The 13367-nt window shown below is 43.8% G+C and overlaps 3 protein-coding genes across 4 annotated transcripts in view; 2 read left to right on the top strand and 1 right to left on the bottom strand.

Annotated features, from left to right (window-relative positions):
- The window catches only part of LOC124484496 (C-type lectin domain family 4 member G-like), a 2607-nt gene extending 1974 nt beyond the window's left edge, over window positions 1-633 (top strand). Inside the window, exons 5-6 of the mRNA XM_047045422.1 lie at window positions 1-92; window positions 372-633. The exon at window positions 1-92 is cut by the window's left edge and continues 21 nt beyond it. Of these exons, the coding sequence (XP_046901378.1) occupies window positions 1-92; window positions 372-540 (261 nt within the window). The 3' untranslated portion in view covers window positions 541-633. The remainder of the gene's footprint in view (window positions 93-371) is intronic.
- Window positions 634-2015: 1382 nt separating this feature from the next.
- LOC124484764 (SLAM family member 5-like) lies at window positions 2016-5170 on the bottom strand. Of its 2 annotated transcripts, XR_006958002.1 has the most exons (8): window positions 5062-5170; window positions 4437-4742; window positions 3750-4097; window positions 3369-3644; window positions 3052-3159; window positions 2894-2959; window positions 2257-2546; window positions 2016-2109 (listed from the first exon to the last, which is right to left on the bottom strand). XR_006958002.1 is itself a non-coding variant. In XM_047045855.1 (7 exons), exons 2-6 carry the CDS (start codon window positions 4702-4704, stop codon window positions 2943-2945), a joined length of 1017 nt encoding a protein of 338 aa, XP_046901811.1. In that variant the 5' UTR covers window positions 4705-4742; window positions 5062-5170; the 3' UTR covers window positions 2016-2546; window positions 2894-2942. The 2 variants fall into 2 exon arrangements, 1 of the variants encoding a protein (XP_046901811.1); XM_047045855.1 differs by having other exon boundaries at window positions 2016-2546.
- A 3767-nt stretch (window positions 5171-8937) lies between these two features.
- zgc:165520 (uncharacterized protein LOC571872 homolog) lies at window positions 8938-12044 on the top strand. The gene is made up of 10 exons (XM_047045354.1): window positions 8938-9057; window positions 9853-9927; window positions 10051-10150; window positions 10349-10423; window positions 10564-10634; window positions 10950-11058; window positions 11266-11339; window positions 11431-11565; window positions 11738-11848; window positions 11967-12044. The coding sequence occupies exons 1-10, from the start codon at window positions 9028-9030 to the stop codon at window positions 12042-12044; spliced, it is 858 nt and encodes a 285-aa protein (XP_046901310.1). The 5' UTR covers window positions 8938-9027.
- Window positions 12045-13367: the final 1323 nt, after the last annotated feature.

The raw sequence follows: 13367 nt of genomic DNA, 5'->3' as shown, positions 1-13367 counted from the left end.
TTCAATCAAAAATTCTGGATGGGTCTGACTGACACAGAACAAGAAGGGGTTTGGAAATGGGTGGACGGAACCAGACCGAAACTGACTGAAACGTGAGTTTGATCAAAATATGTCAAATATCTTTTAAATTTAAAACTCAGTCACAGGTGAGTGCAGGAGAGTGCAGGCAAGGCAATCTCTAAACGGGTGCAGCTGTGGCTGGGACAAAATCCTCCAACAAGCACCATGATTTACAAAAACCTTTCAAGCTCCAGCTTTCTAAATATTGTATATTGATGACAAATCTGAAAAAAGTCTTACCAAAGGTCACAAGTTCTCTTTGCAGTCTCTCATCTGTCTCTGTATTTGTCTCTTTATTTGTTTCTGTCTAGATTCTGGAGACAGGGAGAACCGAACAACGCTGATATGAGAGAGCACTGCGGAGTGTTCAACCAACTTCCAATGACCATCCGGAATGTTCATTTCTACTCATGGAATGACGAGCCTTGTGAGATACCCTACCGATGGGTGTGCAAGACCCCAGCTGTGTCCCAATCATAGACCTGGCGGTGACCATGGAGATGATCCAACATGTGTGACCTTGAGTGTCTTGAAAGAATTTCAGCAATAAACAAGTTACTCATTACCTTGTGTGACGTGTCTTCTAAACAAATGTGTTTTTGTGTATAGTCACTTTGTGGTTAATGAAACTAGATCAATACCAACTGAAAGACAGACGAGTCATATAGTGAAGCTTTAGCTTCCGTCTGTCCATCCTTCTTCTACCCTCTCCTCCCCACCTCTTTATTCATCTCTCTCCCTCCTGCACCTCCTCCTACTCCTTCTGTTCCTCCCGCTCCTCATATTCCCCATCCTCCTCCTCTCCCTCCTCGCCCTGTTTTCCCAGCATCAGCAGATGCTCTAGCTCCAAACTCTGGTCCGGCTCCAGGATGAACCCCTATCTGGAGGAGACCTCCAGGTACCGTCTCACCTCCATGCCCAGCGAGGGCTCTCTCAGCTCAGCCAGACCGCGGAGGAGAGCCAGGGCGGTCTGGGGGTATGGCTCCTGTCCCAGGACCTCCCTAATATACCCTACTGTCCTCTCAACCTCCCTCGACCAACTGAAGCTCCTGACCTTTTCCTCAACCATGAACCTTGACCCCAGCCCTAGGAGGCCCTGATGGGCCGTGACAGAGAGCCCGAGGAGGAAGCGGAGTAAGAGGTCATAGCGGCCATGTTTGTAGTTTAAGACCTTGTCTTCTGCCATCTTGTACAGGTTAAATAGCGTTGCTCTCTTGAACGGTCTAATCAGTCTGTCTAGGAGTGTAGGCTTGAGCAGTGCATTCCTCTTGTAGCGGGTGAACATGTGGAACACATACAGAGCAGCCAGAGACTCTTGAATGCTCGTGTAGATGAAGCTGGACACACAAACACCACGATCGTTCTGGAACCCAACTCCAAAGGGCTGGCACATCTCATGGGACACGGAACCCTCTGAAGCGTTGATTCCGTGTTCTATTAGTTCTGTCTGGCTGAAGACGAGGCTCCCGCTCTCCAGGAGAGAAACAGACAGTTTCCCCAGTTGTAGAACGTCTCTGTTTGTATGGGAGGGTTCTGGGTTCAAATAACCTCCGATTACAGTTTTAGTATTGAGTGTGTAACATTGTAAGGGAACCCATCCCACCCCTCCTCTTCATTTTTAAGTCTCCTCACTTTCCAAAATGGCCACCACCATTTCACAACATTGCGGGGCTTGACACAGAATGCCAAGGGCCGGCGATGACATCACCCGTGCCGAGGCCTCCTCAGCCAATCGGTGTTCGGCGATGACTGACAAAGTAAGAGTTGAGCTAGACTTGTTATAAACAGGAACCACACTAATTTCCTGTTGTGAAATACTGCAGACCTCACAGCATTTCTCACCCAGCACCGTAGTACAAGCTGCTTACCACTAGGTGGGTGTCAAGCACTAAACATGACCACATTTTTGTACAATCTACTTACAGTAAAACACACACACACACACATTTCAATAACCATCACATGTTTATTAAAATCACACACAGACACGACTGAGAGCAACACTACAGGAAAACACTGACGTCTGGAAGCTGAATAGGAATCTCTCTGCTGTGGGAGAGATGTACTGTCAGTGGAAAAATAACAACTCACAAAACAACCTTAGGAAACTCGAAAGTCGTTATTCAAGAAACAAAATGGATACAAGTAAACATTACAATTGAATGCACCTGTTCAGAGAAAAATGTTTGCACCCACCTTTCAATGACCCTTTTGTGTTCTTGTTGACAAGTTAACAAAATATTAGATTAGCAATAAATTGTACCAGAAACTCATATTTAGAATTGTAAGTCAGTTTCATGAATGTCTTAAAAACGTTGTACACGTCTGATGTATTGACAAAAAATATTTTACTTAATCAAAAGCAATTGGATGATAAAAGCCACACTGATCAAAAACAAAACGATCTAGTCTGTCTTCTATGTTTCTGATTCCCTGTTGTCAGTGTTGTCAGTGCTGATGTCATCGGTGCTGCCATAGCAGCGTCCCTACCAGAGAGAAGAGACACAGGTCAGTAAGGAGACACATCATCAACAATGTTTCTATTCTTCACTCTTTCTCTTGTTTCCTCCTTCTCTCCCTCCTCTTCTCTGTCCCTAAGTATCTTTCTAGCACCTTCCACCTCTCGCCCCCCCCCCCCCTTCTATTCTCTACCTCTCCTTCCTCCATGCTTTCCATTCCTCTTCTTTCTCTCCCTTCTTCTTCTTCTCCTTCTCTTTCTTATTCTCCTTCTCCCTCCCTAACTCTCTTTGTCTCCTTCTCCCCTGTTCCATCTTGCAGTGTAAACAGTGTTTTAATAGTGAGTGTTGTGTAGAAGACTGTTGCTGTGCTTCACCAATGAAGGGTTTGTTTCAGGATGACGCAGTTGACTCATAGAGTTCAGTTCAGATCCTCCGTGCAGCTGTGTTCACAAACATACTTTTATAAATATAAATCTATGGCTGAGTTTAGGCCGTCAAGTTTCCGAAGACAATCATACACACGTTTACTTACCCAACTTTTTGCATAACACATAGATCCCCAAAATCACACAGATCAAACAGAATAGGGAACTTATCACAGCACCGACAACAATCATCGTAATGTTTTGGCTGGGAGGATCTGGGGAAAAATAGTCATAGTTATTGTCATATTTTCACGGGTATAATAATACACATTAGCCTGACTGCTGTACACAACCTTAACAGTCCAAATGATTTGTGAAGTAATTTTTTTGTGCCTTTTCACTTGGGACAGTAAAATAACAATAAAAATGTGTTTGTAACCCAGAGAGCCTAAAGCAGAACAACAGAACAGCAGAAACAGCAGACCTGGACACAGTTCTGTCTTGTTGAGGTTGGACGTCTTGTTGCTGACAGGGTTTTCAGCCACACAGCTGTAGGTGTCTCCATCCTGGTTCTTTATCTCCAGAGGGAGAGACAGGACCCTGGAGAGATCAGGACTGCTGGTCTGGTTGAGTTTCTCCTTTCCTCTGTACCAGGACAGGGTCACATCTCTCCCGTTCACCATAGAACACTCCACAGTACAGGTGTCTCTGTCAGCAGACAGACTCAGGAAGGAGTGGATGGATGGGCGAGACACTTCATCTGAGAGACACCAAAGAACAAGGACAGTTGGTCACTAAAAACTGATGAAAACAAGACTTTCAGTCACCAGACTCATACTGGACAGACCAGTGATTCCACACTCACCATAAACAATGACGTCATAGAGACTGTTGTTTTCTGGCTGCCTGGTCTTTAACACCTCCACATGGTAATAGCCACTCTGATTATGTTTGATGTTTCTCAGAGTCAGAGAGCCAGTGCCCAGGTCCACCTGCAGTGTATCTTTGAAGAGATCATTGTAGTCCGTTTTGCTGATGTTGTTTTTCCAGCTTGCAATCGGAGTAAAGATTTGTAGAATATTGGGACTGTACGTCCACAGAATATTATAATCCTGACAATGTGACTCATCACACAGGTTAGTATAAGTCTCCAGAGTGGTGGTCTCACCCACCTTTACCCCCCTCTTCGCAAAGTCGTCAGTTGAGTTCTTACCTGAATAGAAGCATGAAAGAGGGAAGTTAGCAAATATATTTGTAGTACTATTGATACTGTTAAAAAAATCATTTTAAGACTACAAACCAGGGCTGGTTATACAAAGGCTACGTTAAACCTACTATCACATAATGAGGATGGTAAGGCTGAGAGAGAGAGTTAGAGAGAGAGAGTTAGAGAGAGAAAGAGAGAGAGTTAGAAAGAAAGAGAGAGAGAGAGAGAGAGAGAGAGAGAGAGAGAGAGAGAGAGAGAGAGAAAGAGAGAGAGTTAGAAAGAAAGAGAGAGATAGAGAGAGAGAGAGCGAGAGCGAGAGCGAGAGAGAGGCTGTATTAAACTTACCATGGACTGTTATGTTGAAATATCTGTAAGAACCATCAGGTAAGATCTGGAGAGAGAAGACCCCAGAGTCATTGGTCTTCATATTCACGATGGTGATGGACCCACTATGTTTGTGTGGTCTTATTCTCCCATAAAACCTGCTTCTTTCAGCCAGATAAACTGTGCCATTGCTGTTTGTAGCAATCAATTTTCCGTCATATAGCCATGAGATCGATTTGTTGTCTGAATTTGTTATGTTTGTGTTCAGGGTGATGTTGGACCCTTCCATCACTATGAAGCTGCAATTCTGTGTGGCCTGAACCACACCTGAAAAGAAAGGAAAAACGTAGCTTTAACCTAGGTTCAAACTGAAAAGAGCCAGGAAGAAAAACAAACAACCAAAGATTCATTATAGGTATTGTTTACATTGCTACATTGGGAATTAAGAATAAACAGACCCAAAAATATTTTTCTTGTATTTTCACCTGATTCTGTTTGTAGTTTTTAGTGTTTTGACTCCAATCAAGGAAAACTAGTGGTGAACGGCACATTATGTGCAAGGTGAGAGTATGTTCTGTACAAACATCAAAGAATCCAGCAGGTTCAGACCACAGCACAGAAGCACATCTGTAACTAAATCACTCACCTGGGATGAAGTGAAGAAGAACTATCAAACTGATCGACAATCTTCATTTTTCAGAGTGTGTCACTCTGAGGGTTTAGTCTTAACTATAACATCGACTTTATACTTTCATTCTTGGCATCTCATGCTCTAGTTCACTTTTTTTTTGGTGATTCAGTTGGGCATTTCCAGTTGGTGGTGAGAGACGCGGTGAGATTGAAGCGCCAGTTCTCTGCTAACGTATGCACCTTCCTGCCACAGCAAATTCCTTGTCTGTGCAAACTTTCATGGCGAATAAATCCCTTTCTGATTCTGATTCTGCTTCTGTCTGGAGAGGGCTCAGGCAGATTACCAACCACAAGCCCAGAGCCCTCCACTTCATTAACGACTCCTGCCTGGCCAACAACCTGAACGAGTTTGACTGTAGATTTGAAAGACAATTGGACTGTCCTGATCTACCCCCTCCCACCCATGTGGCCTCCAACCTCCTCTCCTCCACAGTGACGACTCTCTCTATTCAGGAGGGTGAACTGTTTTCAAGACTTTTCAAGAGACAGAACCCCCGCAAAGCAGCTGGACTGGACTCTGTCTCTCCTGCCACCCTCAAGCACTGTAATCAGCTGTCTCCGGTGTTTACCTACATCTTCAACACCTCCCTGGAGACATGCCATGTGCCAGCCTGTCTCAAGTCCTCCACCATCATCCCTGTGCCCAAAAAGCCAAAGCCAACAGGACTCAATGACTACAGACCCGTCGCCCTGACCTCTGTGGTAATGAAGTCTTTTGAACGCCTTGTGCTGGCACACCTTAAATCCATCACAGACCCTTTCCTGGACCCCCTGAAGATTGTGGCCGACCCCTCCCACCCTGGCCACTCCCTAATCCAGCTGCTTCCCTCCGGCAGAAAGCTGCGGTCCATCAGGACCAAAACCTCACGCCATAAGAACAGTTTCTTTCCATCTGCTACTGGCCTCTTCAACAAGGCCAAGGACTCCCACTGACATTCATTCATTTTTTCATTTTTTAACTATTATAAGTCCATCTAATGGCAATTACACAACGCATAAGCCACCCTATCTCAGTCTCCGATTGCACTATGTTGACCACTCATGCTGCTCATTCTTATTCTTATTTTTATACATATTTTATTTTATATTTAAATTGTTTTACTCTTAGATTGTTTAGTTATAAGAAATGGTTAAGACTTACGTACTTTTACTTACTTTTGTACTTATAATTAATTTAAGATTCGTATATGTTTAGTGTTTTGCACCTCCCTGCCACAGTAAATTCCATGTTTGTATAACATACATGGCTAATAAAACTAATTCTGATTCTGATTCCAATCCTGACAGACAGACAGACAACCAGACAGAGGCAGAAAGACAGACAGACAGACAGAGGCAGAAAGACAGGCAAGCAGACAGACAGACAGACAGTCGTCAAAAGGCTACTCCCCCTCTAACCTTAACCAGGCTGGTGGAGGCAAAACTGGAACCTCTCCACAGTGTGGGAGAGGCGCTACAGACTATCAAGTGTAAAATATACAGCTCAGAAATCAAGCTTAGGAAACTCAAAACTTTTAATTCAAGAAACATAATGCAGTGTGTAAGATAGTAATATTATGTTAAAATAAGGTTTCTTTTCCCTCTCAGGGGGCCAGCTGATGCAGTCCAGAAAGAGAACTGGCCTAGAACTGGATCTTCTTGTCCTCCTTTCTCACTCTCTTCATCGCTGCCTTCCACTTTTTCTTGGCTTCCTTCACCTCTCTTTCGTTGGTCTTTCCCAGGCGATGGCAGGTATACAGAGCTGTTATGAAGCGCTTGTTCAACGCCTCCTCCTTCCTAGTCCTTTCGCTATTGGTCGCCTTTCTGGCCTCTCCTCTTCTTTCTCATGGACAGCCTGCAAGCTGCCATCTGACCGCAAAAAGAAAACGATTTTGACTTTATCCAACATTTTGTCATGATACAAAGTGTTCTTCGTAATGATTCTGTTTTCGGATTTCTGAGTTTCTTCAGCAAATAAAAGAGAGAAAAAAAACGGTTAACTAGAATCAACTTTCAATGATACTACTTGTCACATGTCTAGTGATCATTTTGCTCTTACCTTTTGGAGTTCACACCTCACTGTGACTCTGAGGTCGGCTGTCTGTGAGGGTGAGATCTGTCTTTACAGTGGTGGCCAAAGCTCTGCAACACTGCTGGACCTCTTGACCAATTTTCAGCACAGGTGCAACGGGCCGAATGGCTCTTCTGATGAGAGAAACAAGTAGAACATATAGATGGTGTTGGATACTGGAAACCTGACTTGAAAAGTGCATACCAGCCTTTGTGGCCAAGTAGATCAAAAGCAGAAAGTGTGGTGGGACAAAGTTATGATTTAAACATCCTTAAGCCCTTTACCTTAGACAGCACCCTCTTCAGAGTGTTGAGCTTCAGTTTTACGGTGGAGCTGATTCTGGTGACAAAGCTGTGTCCTCCTTCCTGTCCTCCTCTGTTGTCTATCAGCCTGATCTTTCCTTCTGTCTCCATCCACTCATCCTCCATGTCCAGGTCATCTCTGGCCTGCTGCTTTAAGGCTCTCTCCATCTCCACCATTAGTCTCCTGGGCTCGTACCGGCTCATCTGAAGCTGTATGGTCATCATCCCTTTATTTTGCCTACTCTCTGTGTAGCTGAATTTCTCCACGTTTAGTATAGTGACATCATAGAATTCAGGTCATAATGGGACAGTAGATTGTCAATGTGGTTCAGTAAGCTGGATCAGAACCCTCTATCAGAATCATTTGATCAGTAGGTTTCTGAGCCTGTATAACTACCTCAAATGTTCAGAACATTTATCATTAGTAATTTTTTGTTTTCTTTAGTGAGAGTGAAAGGTTTCTTTCGCTAGAGTACAAAGCTTTATCTATAAACAGTGACAAAGAAACAAAATAAACAAAAGCATCAATAATGGAAATAAACAATAGAACAATGGGACTGTCTGGGGGTGCACAGCTGTTTCTGACTGTCCACCCTAATGTGTGGACACTGAAACTATTTTACCCCTGGCAGAGATGGCAAAAGTACAAAACAGCCTTCACTCAAGTTACTACTCGTAGGCTACTCATGTTTAAAAATAGTTGAGGTGCTGACTACACTTTTTTACTTAAAGTAAAGAAGTATGGGCTCTGTCATAAGTGAAAACAAGAGGAGAGAGGATGAAAGAAGGAGAGGGGAGGAAGAACAGAGAAACCTAAAACAGAGAAAATCACAGCATAGTACAATGTAGTATAGAAGTCCTCATCAATAAGGCAAACGTTTGTTTTGCCAACAAACAAAAACATTTTTTTGGAAGAGATATCATGTTTAATTGAACTAATAGGCAATATGTATATCAGTCTCCAGTATTTGTTTCGTTTATTTATTGTAATGCCATTCAGTAATCGCGGGCTCTTGGCTCGACCAATAGGGCTTCGGTGCGCCTTTACTTAAGGTGGCACGAGCGACTACATGGTCAGAAGAGAGAGAGAGAGAGAGAGAGAGAGAGAGAGAGAGAGAGAGAGAGAGAGAGAGAGAGAGAGGGGGGGGGGGGGGGGGAGAGAGAGAGAGAGAGAGAGAGAGAGAGGGGGGGAGAGAGAGAGAGAGAGAGAGAGAGAGAGAGAGAGAGAGAGAGAGAGAGAGAGAGAGAGAGAGAGAGAGAGAGAGATTTGCCGTCCGGTACACAACTGTCTTAATCCGCCCTGAGAGGATAGGCTTAGTAAAACTACAGGTTGGTGTCTGTGCAGCCATATTGAAAAGACATTCTGACCATTTTAAGTGTACATGTGATGAGAATAAGATACATTTGTGGGATACCTGTTTTCCAAAGACAGGACCCCCTCGTTATTGTTCTGGAGTTTTGGATTAATGAGGCCTAATCATTTTGCCTTGTAGTTTGGTAGCCATTGTATTAGTCCTCGTTGATTGCAAATTGTTTCTGGTGTTCGAAAGAATTCTCACACGTTTTCAGGATGAAGGATCGACTGGAACAGTTGAAGGCCGTGAGTTTATCGTTTTCATTTATTTTTGAATGAGGAACATAAAGACTACATAGAATAGGATATCACTAAACGGTCACCGCCATTATCGATAGTTCATTGAGTTTATGACTGCCCACAAAAATGCGAGTGTCAGTGCTTGCGGCAATTAAGGCATTTTATTGACATTGGACTAGGACTTAAACCAATGTCCGTAACATTTTTCACCAATAGTGACCAAAAGTCTACATTGGTCTTTTAATTAGGTATTAATTCGTATTTACCTCACCTCCTTGTCTCAACATTAATGACAATTACTGACGTGTCTCGTTAAGTTTAACAGAAAAGAGTCGTGCAATGCATGCGTGAGGAAGTGAGCTATATATCACGCCACAGATGGCTGTGGGCACGCACCGATAACGCGTCATCTTCACACCAGACCGTCCTGCATGTCTGAATGAGAACTATGTCCATTCATAACGGCCAGTTAAATGAGTGGGTATTAGGGATGGAGGGAGGGAGGGAGGAGGAAGGGAGGGAGAAGGAAGAGGACAGAAGGGGGTGATGAGGGAACATGGAAGGATCGTTTTTCTCTTTCTTTCTGTATTTCAAGATCATGGGGGGGATGACTACATCCTTGGATCCCTTTTGTCTAAAGCTAGGTTATATTAAGTGTGTGTGTGTTTGTGTGTGTGTGTGTGTGTGTGTGTGTGTCAAAGTGAGGGATGTATTTGTGTCGGAGCACCCATGCATTTGTGATATACGTTAAGCATGTCTTTTTTTACTGTACTGTTTGTGTGTGTGTGTGTATGAGAGCAGAAAAGTGACGTGGGTGGTGATGATGTGGAGGTCCCAGTGGAGAACGAGGCCTTCATGGATGACTTCTTTGCCCAGGTAAACTGTGTGTCCAAGGACACACCACGGGAATGTGTACGTTGATGTGTGTGTGTGGTTTAGCTGCTGAGAGCTTGCATGTGTGTATGTATGAATTTGTCTCATTGCCTGTGTCTGCCCCAGATTGAGGAGATCCGTGGAAGTATTGATAAGATAGAGGAGAGTGTGTCAGAGGCCAAGAAGCTCTACTCTGTCATCCTGTCTGCTCCCACATCAGACCAGAGTAATCAATCATCACACCGCCACTCATCAATGTCTTCCTGTGTCTTCTTCTTCCTCTCTTTTTAACTGTTCATCTCAAACTCTCTCTCTCCCTTCCATGCATCATCCTCCCATAGTCATTTCATGCATTTTCTTCCTTCATTGTTCACCGTCTGAAACCACCATCTCACTGTCTTCCTCTGTCTCTCTGTGTCACCAGAGACACAAGATGACTTGGAGTCGATCACTAATGACCTCAAGAAATCCGCCAACAACGCACGAAACAAACTCAAGAGTAAGTCCCGCATCTCCTTCTTCTCAGATACATCTCAGCACAGTCACAACAAACATGGTGGACCGTGCCGGTCTTTGTTATCATCGAGGCCGGTCGCTATGTCTGTAGTCATGGTAACATCTGTGTTTTGGTCCGGCCAGACATCGAGAAGCAGCTGGAGACCAACACGGAGGAGAGGGCGTCAGCTGACTTGCGGATACGCAAGTCCCAGGTAAACACCCACCCACAGGTGTGGAGGAGGTGGTTCGAGGACCACACCTGGGTTATGAATGGTAACCTCTCCTGACAACGGCTGGATTGGTTAAATTCATCCCTCGGTTGAAATATCCCCCACTCTTTGCACAATAGTTTCTTACGTGGGTCCAGCAGGCTAAGGTTTGATGCTCACGGTGGAGGGGTCATGTGTGTTTCGTGAGTGAGAGGACTGGGATGGAGACCAGTGAGGTGGGGAGGGATTGTGGTTCTATTACGGTTTGAATCTGCACCATGACAACCTGTCTAACCAGCAACGTACTCCGTTTCCCAGCATGCCATTTTGTCCAGGAAGTTTGTGGAGGTGATGACCAAGTACAACGAGGCACAGGTAGACTTCAGGGAGAAGAGCAAAGGGCGCATTGCTCGCCAGTTGGAGATCAGTGAGTCAAAATCTTCAATAAGCATAGTAGTCAATTAATTTGTTTGGTCGTTCAGTCAGTTGGTCAATTAGGTGTTATGGTTTGTTGCTTCAATAGTTAGTCAGTCAGGCAGTCAGTCAGCCAGCAAGTCAGTCAGCCAGCAAGTCAGTCAGCCAGCAAGTCAGTCAGTTGATATGTTTGTTAACCTTTTCTGCTCTTCTTTTACAGCGGGGAAAACAACGACCGATGAGGAGTTGGAGGAGATGTTGGAAGGAGGGAACGCGGCTGTCTTCAGTGCTGGGGTAAGATAGTCTGTGTGAATATCCATGGTAACAGGGTGTACATGGACCGCAGTGTAAGGATCCCTCTTTATCTCTTTCTCTCTGTCTGTAGATCATGGACTCTGGGATGTCCAAGCAGGCCCTGAATGAGATTGAGGCGCGACACAAAGACATTGTTCGTCTGGAGAGCAGCATTAAGGAGCTCCATGACATGTTTGTGGACATTGCCATGCTGGTTGAGAACCAGGTAGTCCTCTCATTGGTCAGAAACACAGACAGCTAGCCCTCTCATTGGTCAAATAAACAGTTGAGGTTGAACTCTTTGACTGATTTAGTAACCTATATCTTTCTCTTTCCATCTTTCCTTCCATCCTACTTTTTCATCTCAACCTCCCCTTTCCTTATCCCACCCATGTAAGGGTGGTATGATTGAGAGGATTGAGAGCAACATGGACCAATCAGTGGGCTTCGTAGAGCGGGCTGTGGCAGACACCAAGAAGGCTGCCAAGTTCCAACAGGAAGCTCGCAGAGTGAGTCGAGCAGGTTGTACTGAAAAGCTTTCTTGTATTTTGGTTTGTGCACTCCTACCTCACCCCATACTCTCTTTCCTTCTCTCTTTCTCCCCCTTTCTCTCGTTCACGCCTACAGAAACAAATGATGATCATGTGTTGCTGTGTAATCCTGGCTGTCATTGGGGGATCCTTTGTCTACAGCTTCTTCAAGTAGGGCGGCTCGGGTCCAAACAAACGACAACAGACAAACAAATAAACAAGCTAGCTACCAAACAAACAAGCAAACAACCTGAGCTGGAAGGAAACACACTGCTTATCCCCACCATAGAATGTCTATCCCTAGATCAGACAATAGATCCTGTCCCATGGATTTGAATGGGCATATCAGTTCTATGGATTGTATTTCTGTGGAGTTCTGTGTGGTCCGCAGGTGTTGTTGTGTGCATTTGTACGTGTGTGAGGGAGAAGATGTAGAGATACTGCCATGCTGCTCATTCTGATCTTACCCTCCAGTCCTCGTGTAGAAGGAAGGAAGGTGGTGATAGGACGGAGAGAAAGGCTTTCATTATGGGCAGCTTCAACATCAACTTACCCCAGTTTTGATTGTGTGCATATTATCTGTGTCTGTGTGGTTATGGGTGATTGTTCTTGACATAGGACTTTGTGCAGTGTGTGTGCATTATGTTAGACTGTTAGTTATGATCCACCCAGACTCTGTTGACAGTCTCTTAACTCACGTTCTCTGAAAAACAAGTCAAAAATAGATAGCACTGTGTTCTGTCATGTTCAAGGAACCTGATTGTTATGGTGATACCTAAAGACAATAATGGAGAAGAGGTTTGCTTCTTCATTTTTTATGAAAGATTACCCCTAAAAAACTGCCCTGTTGTCGTTGAAAAGACTGTGGTGACAATGATATTGCCTTGGCAACCCAGTATGTCATTGTATTGTGTTATGATGTTTTTAAATTTTGAGAAATTGATTTTATTTATTTATAGATGTATTTATTTAATGTGTTGATGAATACAACTGCTAGTGTGTGTCTATCTCACTACAGTACTAAATGCTTAGTAGCCTCTGGTTGGCCTACTTCTTCACCTGTTAAATAGGCAGTATTATAATCTGTGTGGTCGTTAAACATCAATTACAGTAGGTTTTCATAATCCTGTAGGTATATGTAATGTATTTGTATGGGGAACTGTTCTCAGTTAACTAAAACTGCAATTCAGTTTACAGCTTTTGTAGCTTTGGCTCTTCCTTGCCAATAAACGAAAGTTTTAACACTTCTGTTTCTCAAGTTTTATTATGGTTTCACTGGAGTTGTTTTTACATAAATGTTTTTTACCAGTAGGCCTAAAGAATATTCCATTCTGAACGTAAGTTTGTAAGCTTCTTAAATAGTTATCTGTGTGTCGTATTCTACGTCATGTGTACTATTCTACATCATGATATATTACCGTGGCGATGGCTTACAAGCCAATACTTTAACAAATAATATTACCACTACAAGTATGACCATAAAATAAACGCTGCAGGT

Source organism: Hypomesus transpacificus, chromosome 22 (genome assembly GCF_021917145.1).
Source record: "Hypomesus transpacificus isolate Combined female chromosome 22, fHypTra1, whole genome shotgun sequence".
In the NCBI taxonomy this organism is placed as follows: Eukaryota; Metazoa; Chordata; class Actinopteri; order Osmeriformes; family Osmeridae; genus Hypomesus; species Hypomesus transpacificus.
The sequence above is the reverse complement of the archived record's forward strand: the minus strand, read 5'-3'. Positions and strand labels throughout refer to the sequence as shown.

Excerpts from the sequence above, each read along its gene's own strand:
- LOC124484764 (XM_047045855.1), bottom strand. The coding sequence starts at position 4,704 with ATGGAAGGGTCCAACATCACCCTGAACACAAACATAACAAATTCAGAC. Across the intron at positions 4,098-4,436 it reads TTTCAACATAACAGTCCATG|GTAAGAACTCAACTGACGAC; the intron begins GTAAGTTTAATA and ends GCTTCTATTCAG. Across the intron at positions 3,160-3,368 it reads CAAGACAGAACTGTGTCCAG|ATCCTCCCAGCCAAAACATT; the intron begins GTCTGCTGTTTC and ends ATTTTTCCCCAG.
- zgc:165520 (XM_047045354.1), top strand. The coding sequence starts at position 9,028 with ATGAAGGATCGACTGGAACAGTTGAAGGCC. Across the intron at positions 9,058-9,852 it reads GACTGGAACAGTTGAAGGCC|AAAAGTGACGTGGGTGGTGA; the intron begins GTGAGTTTATCG and ends GTATGAGAGCAG. Across the intron at positions 11,849-11,966 it reads TCCAACAGGAAGCTCGCAGA|AAACAAATGATGATCATGTG; the intron begins GTGAGTCGAGCA and ends TCACGCCTACAG.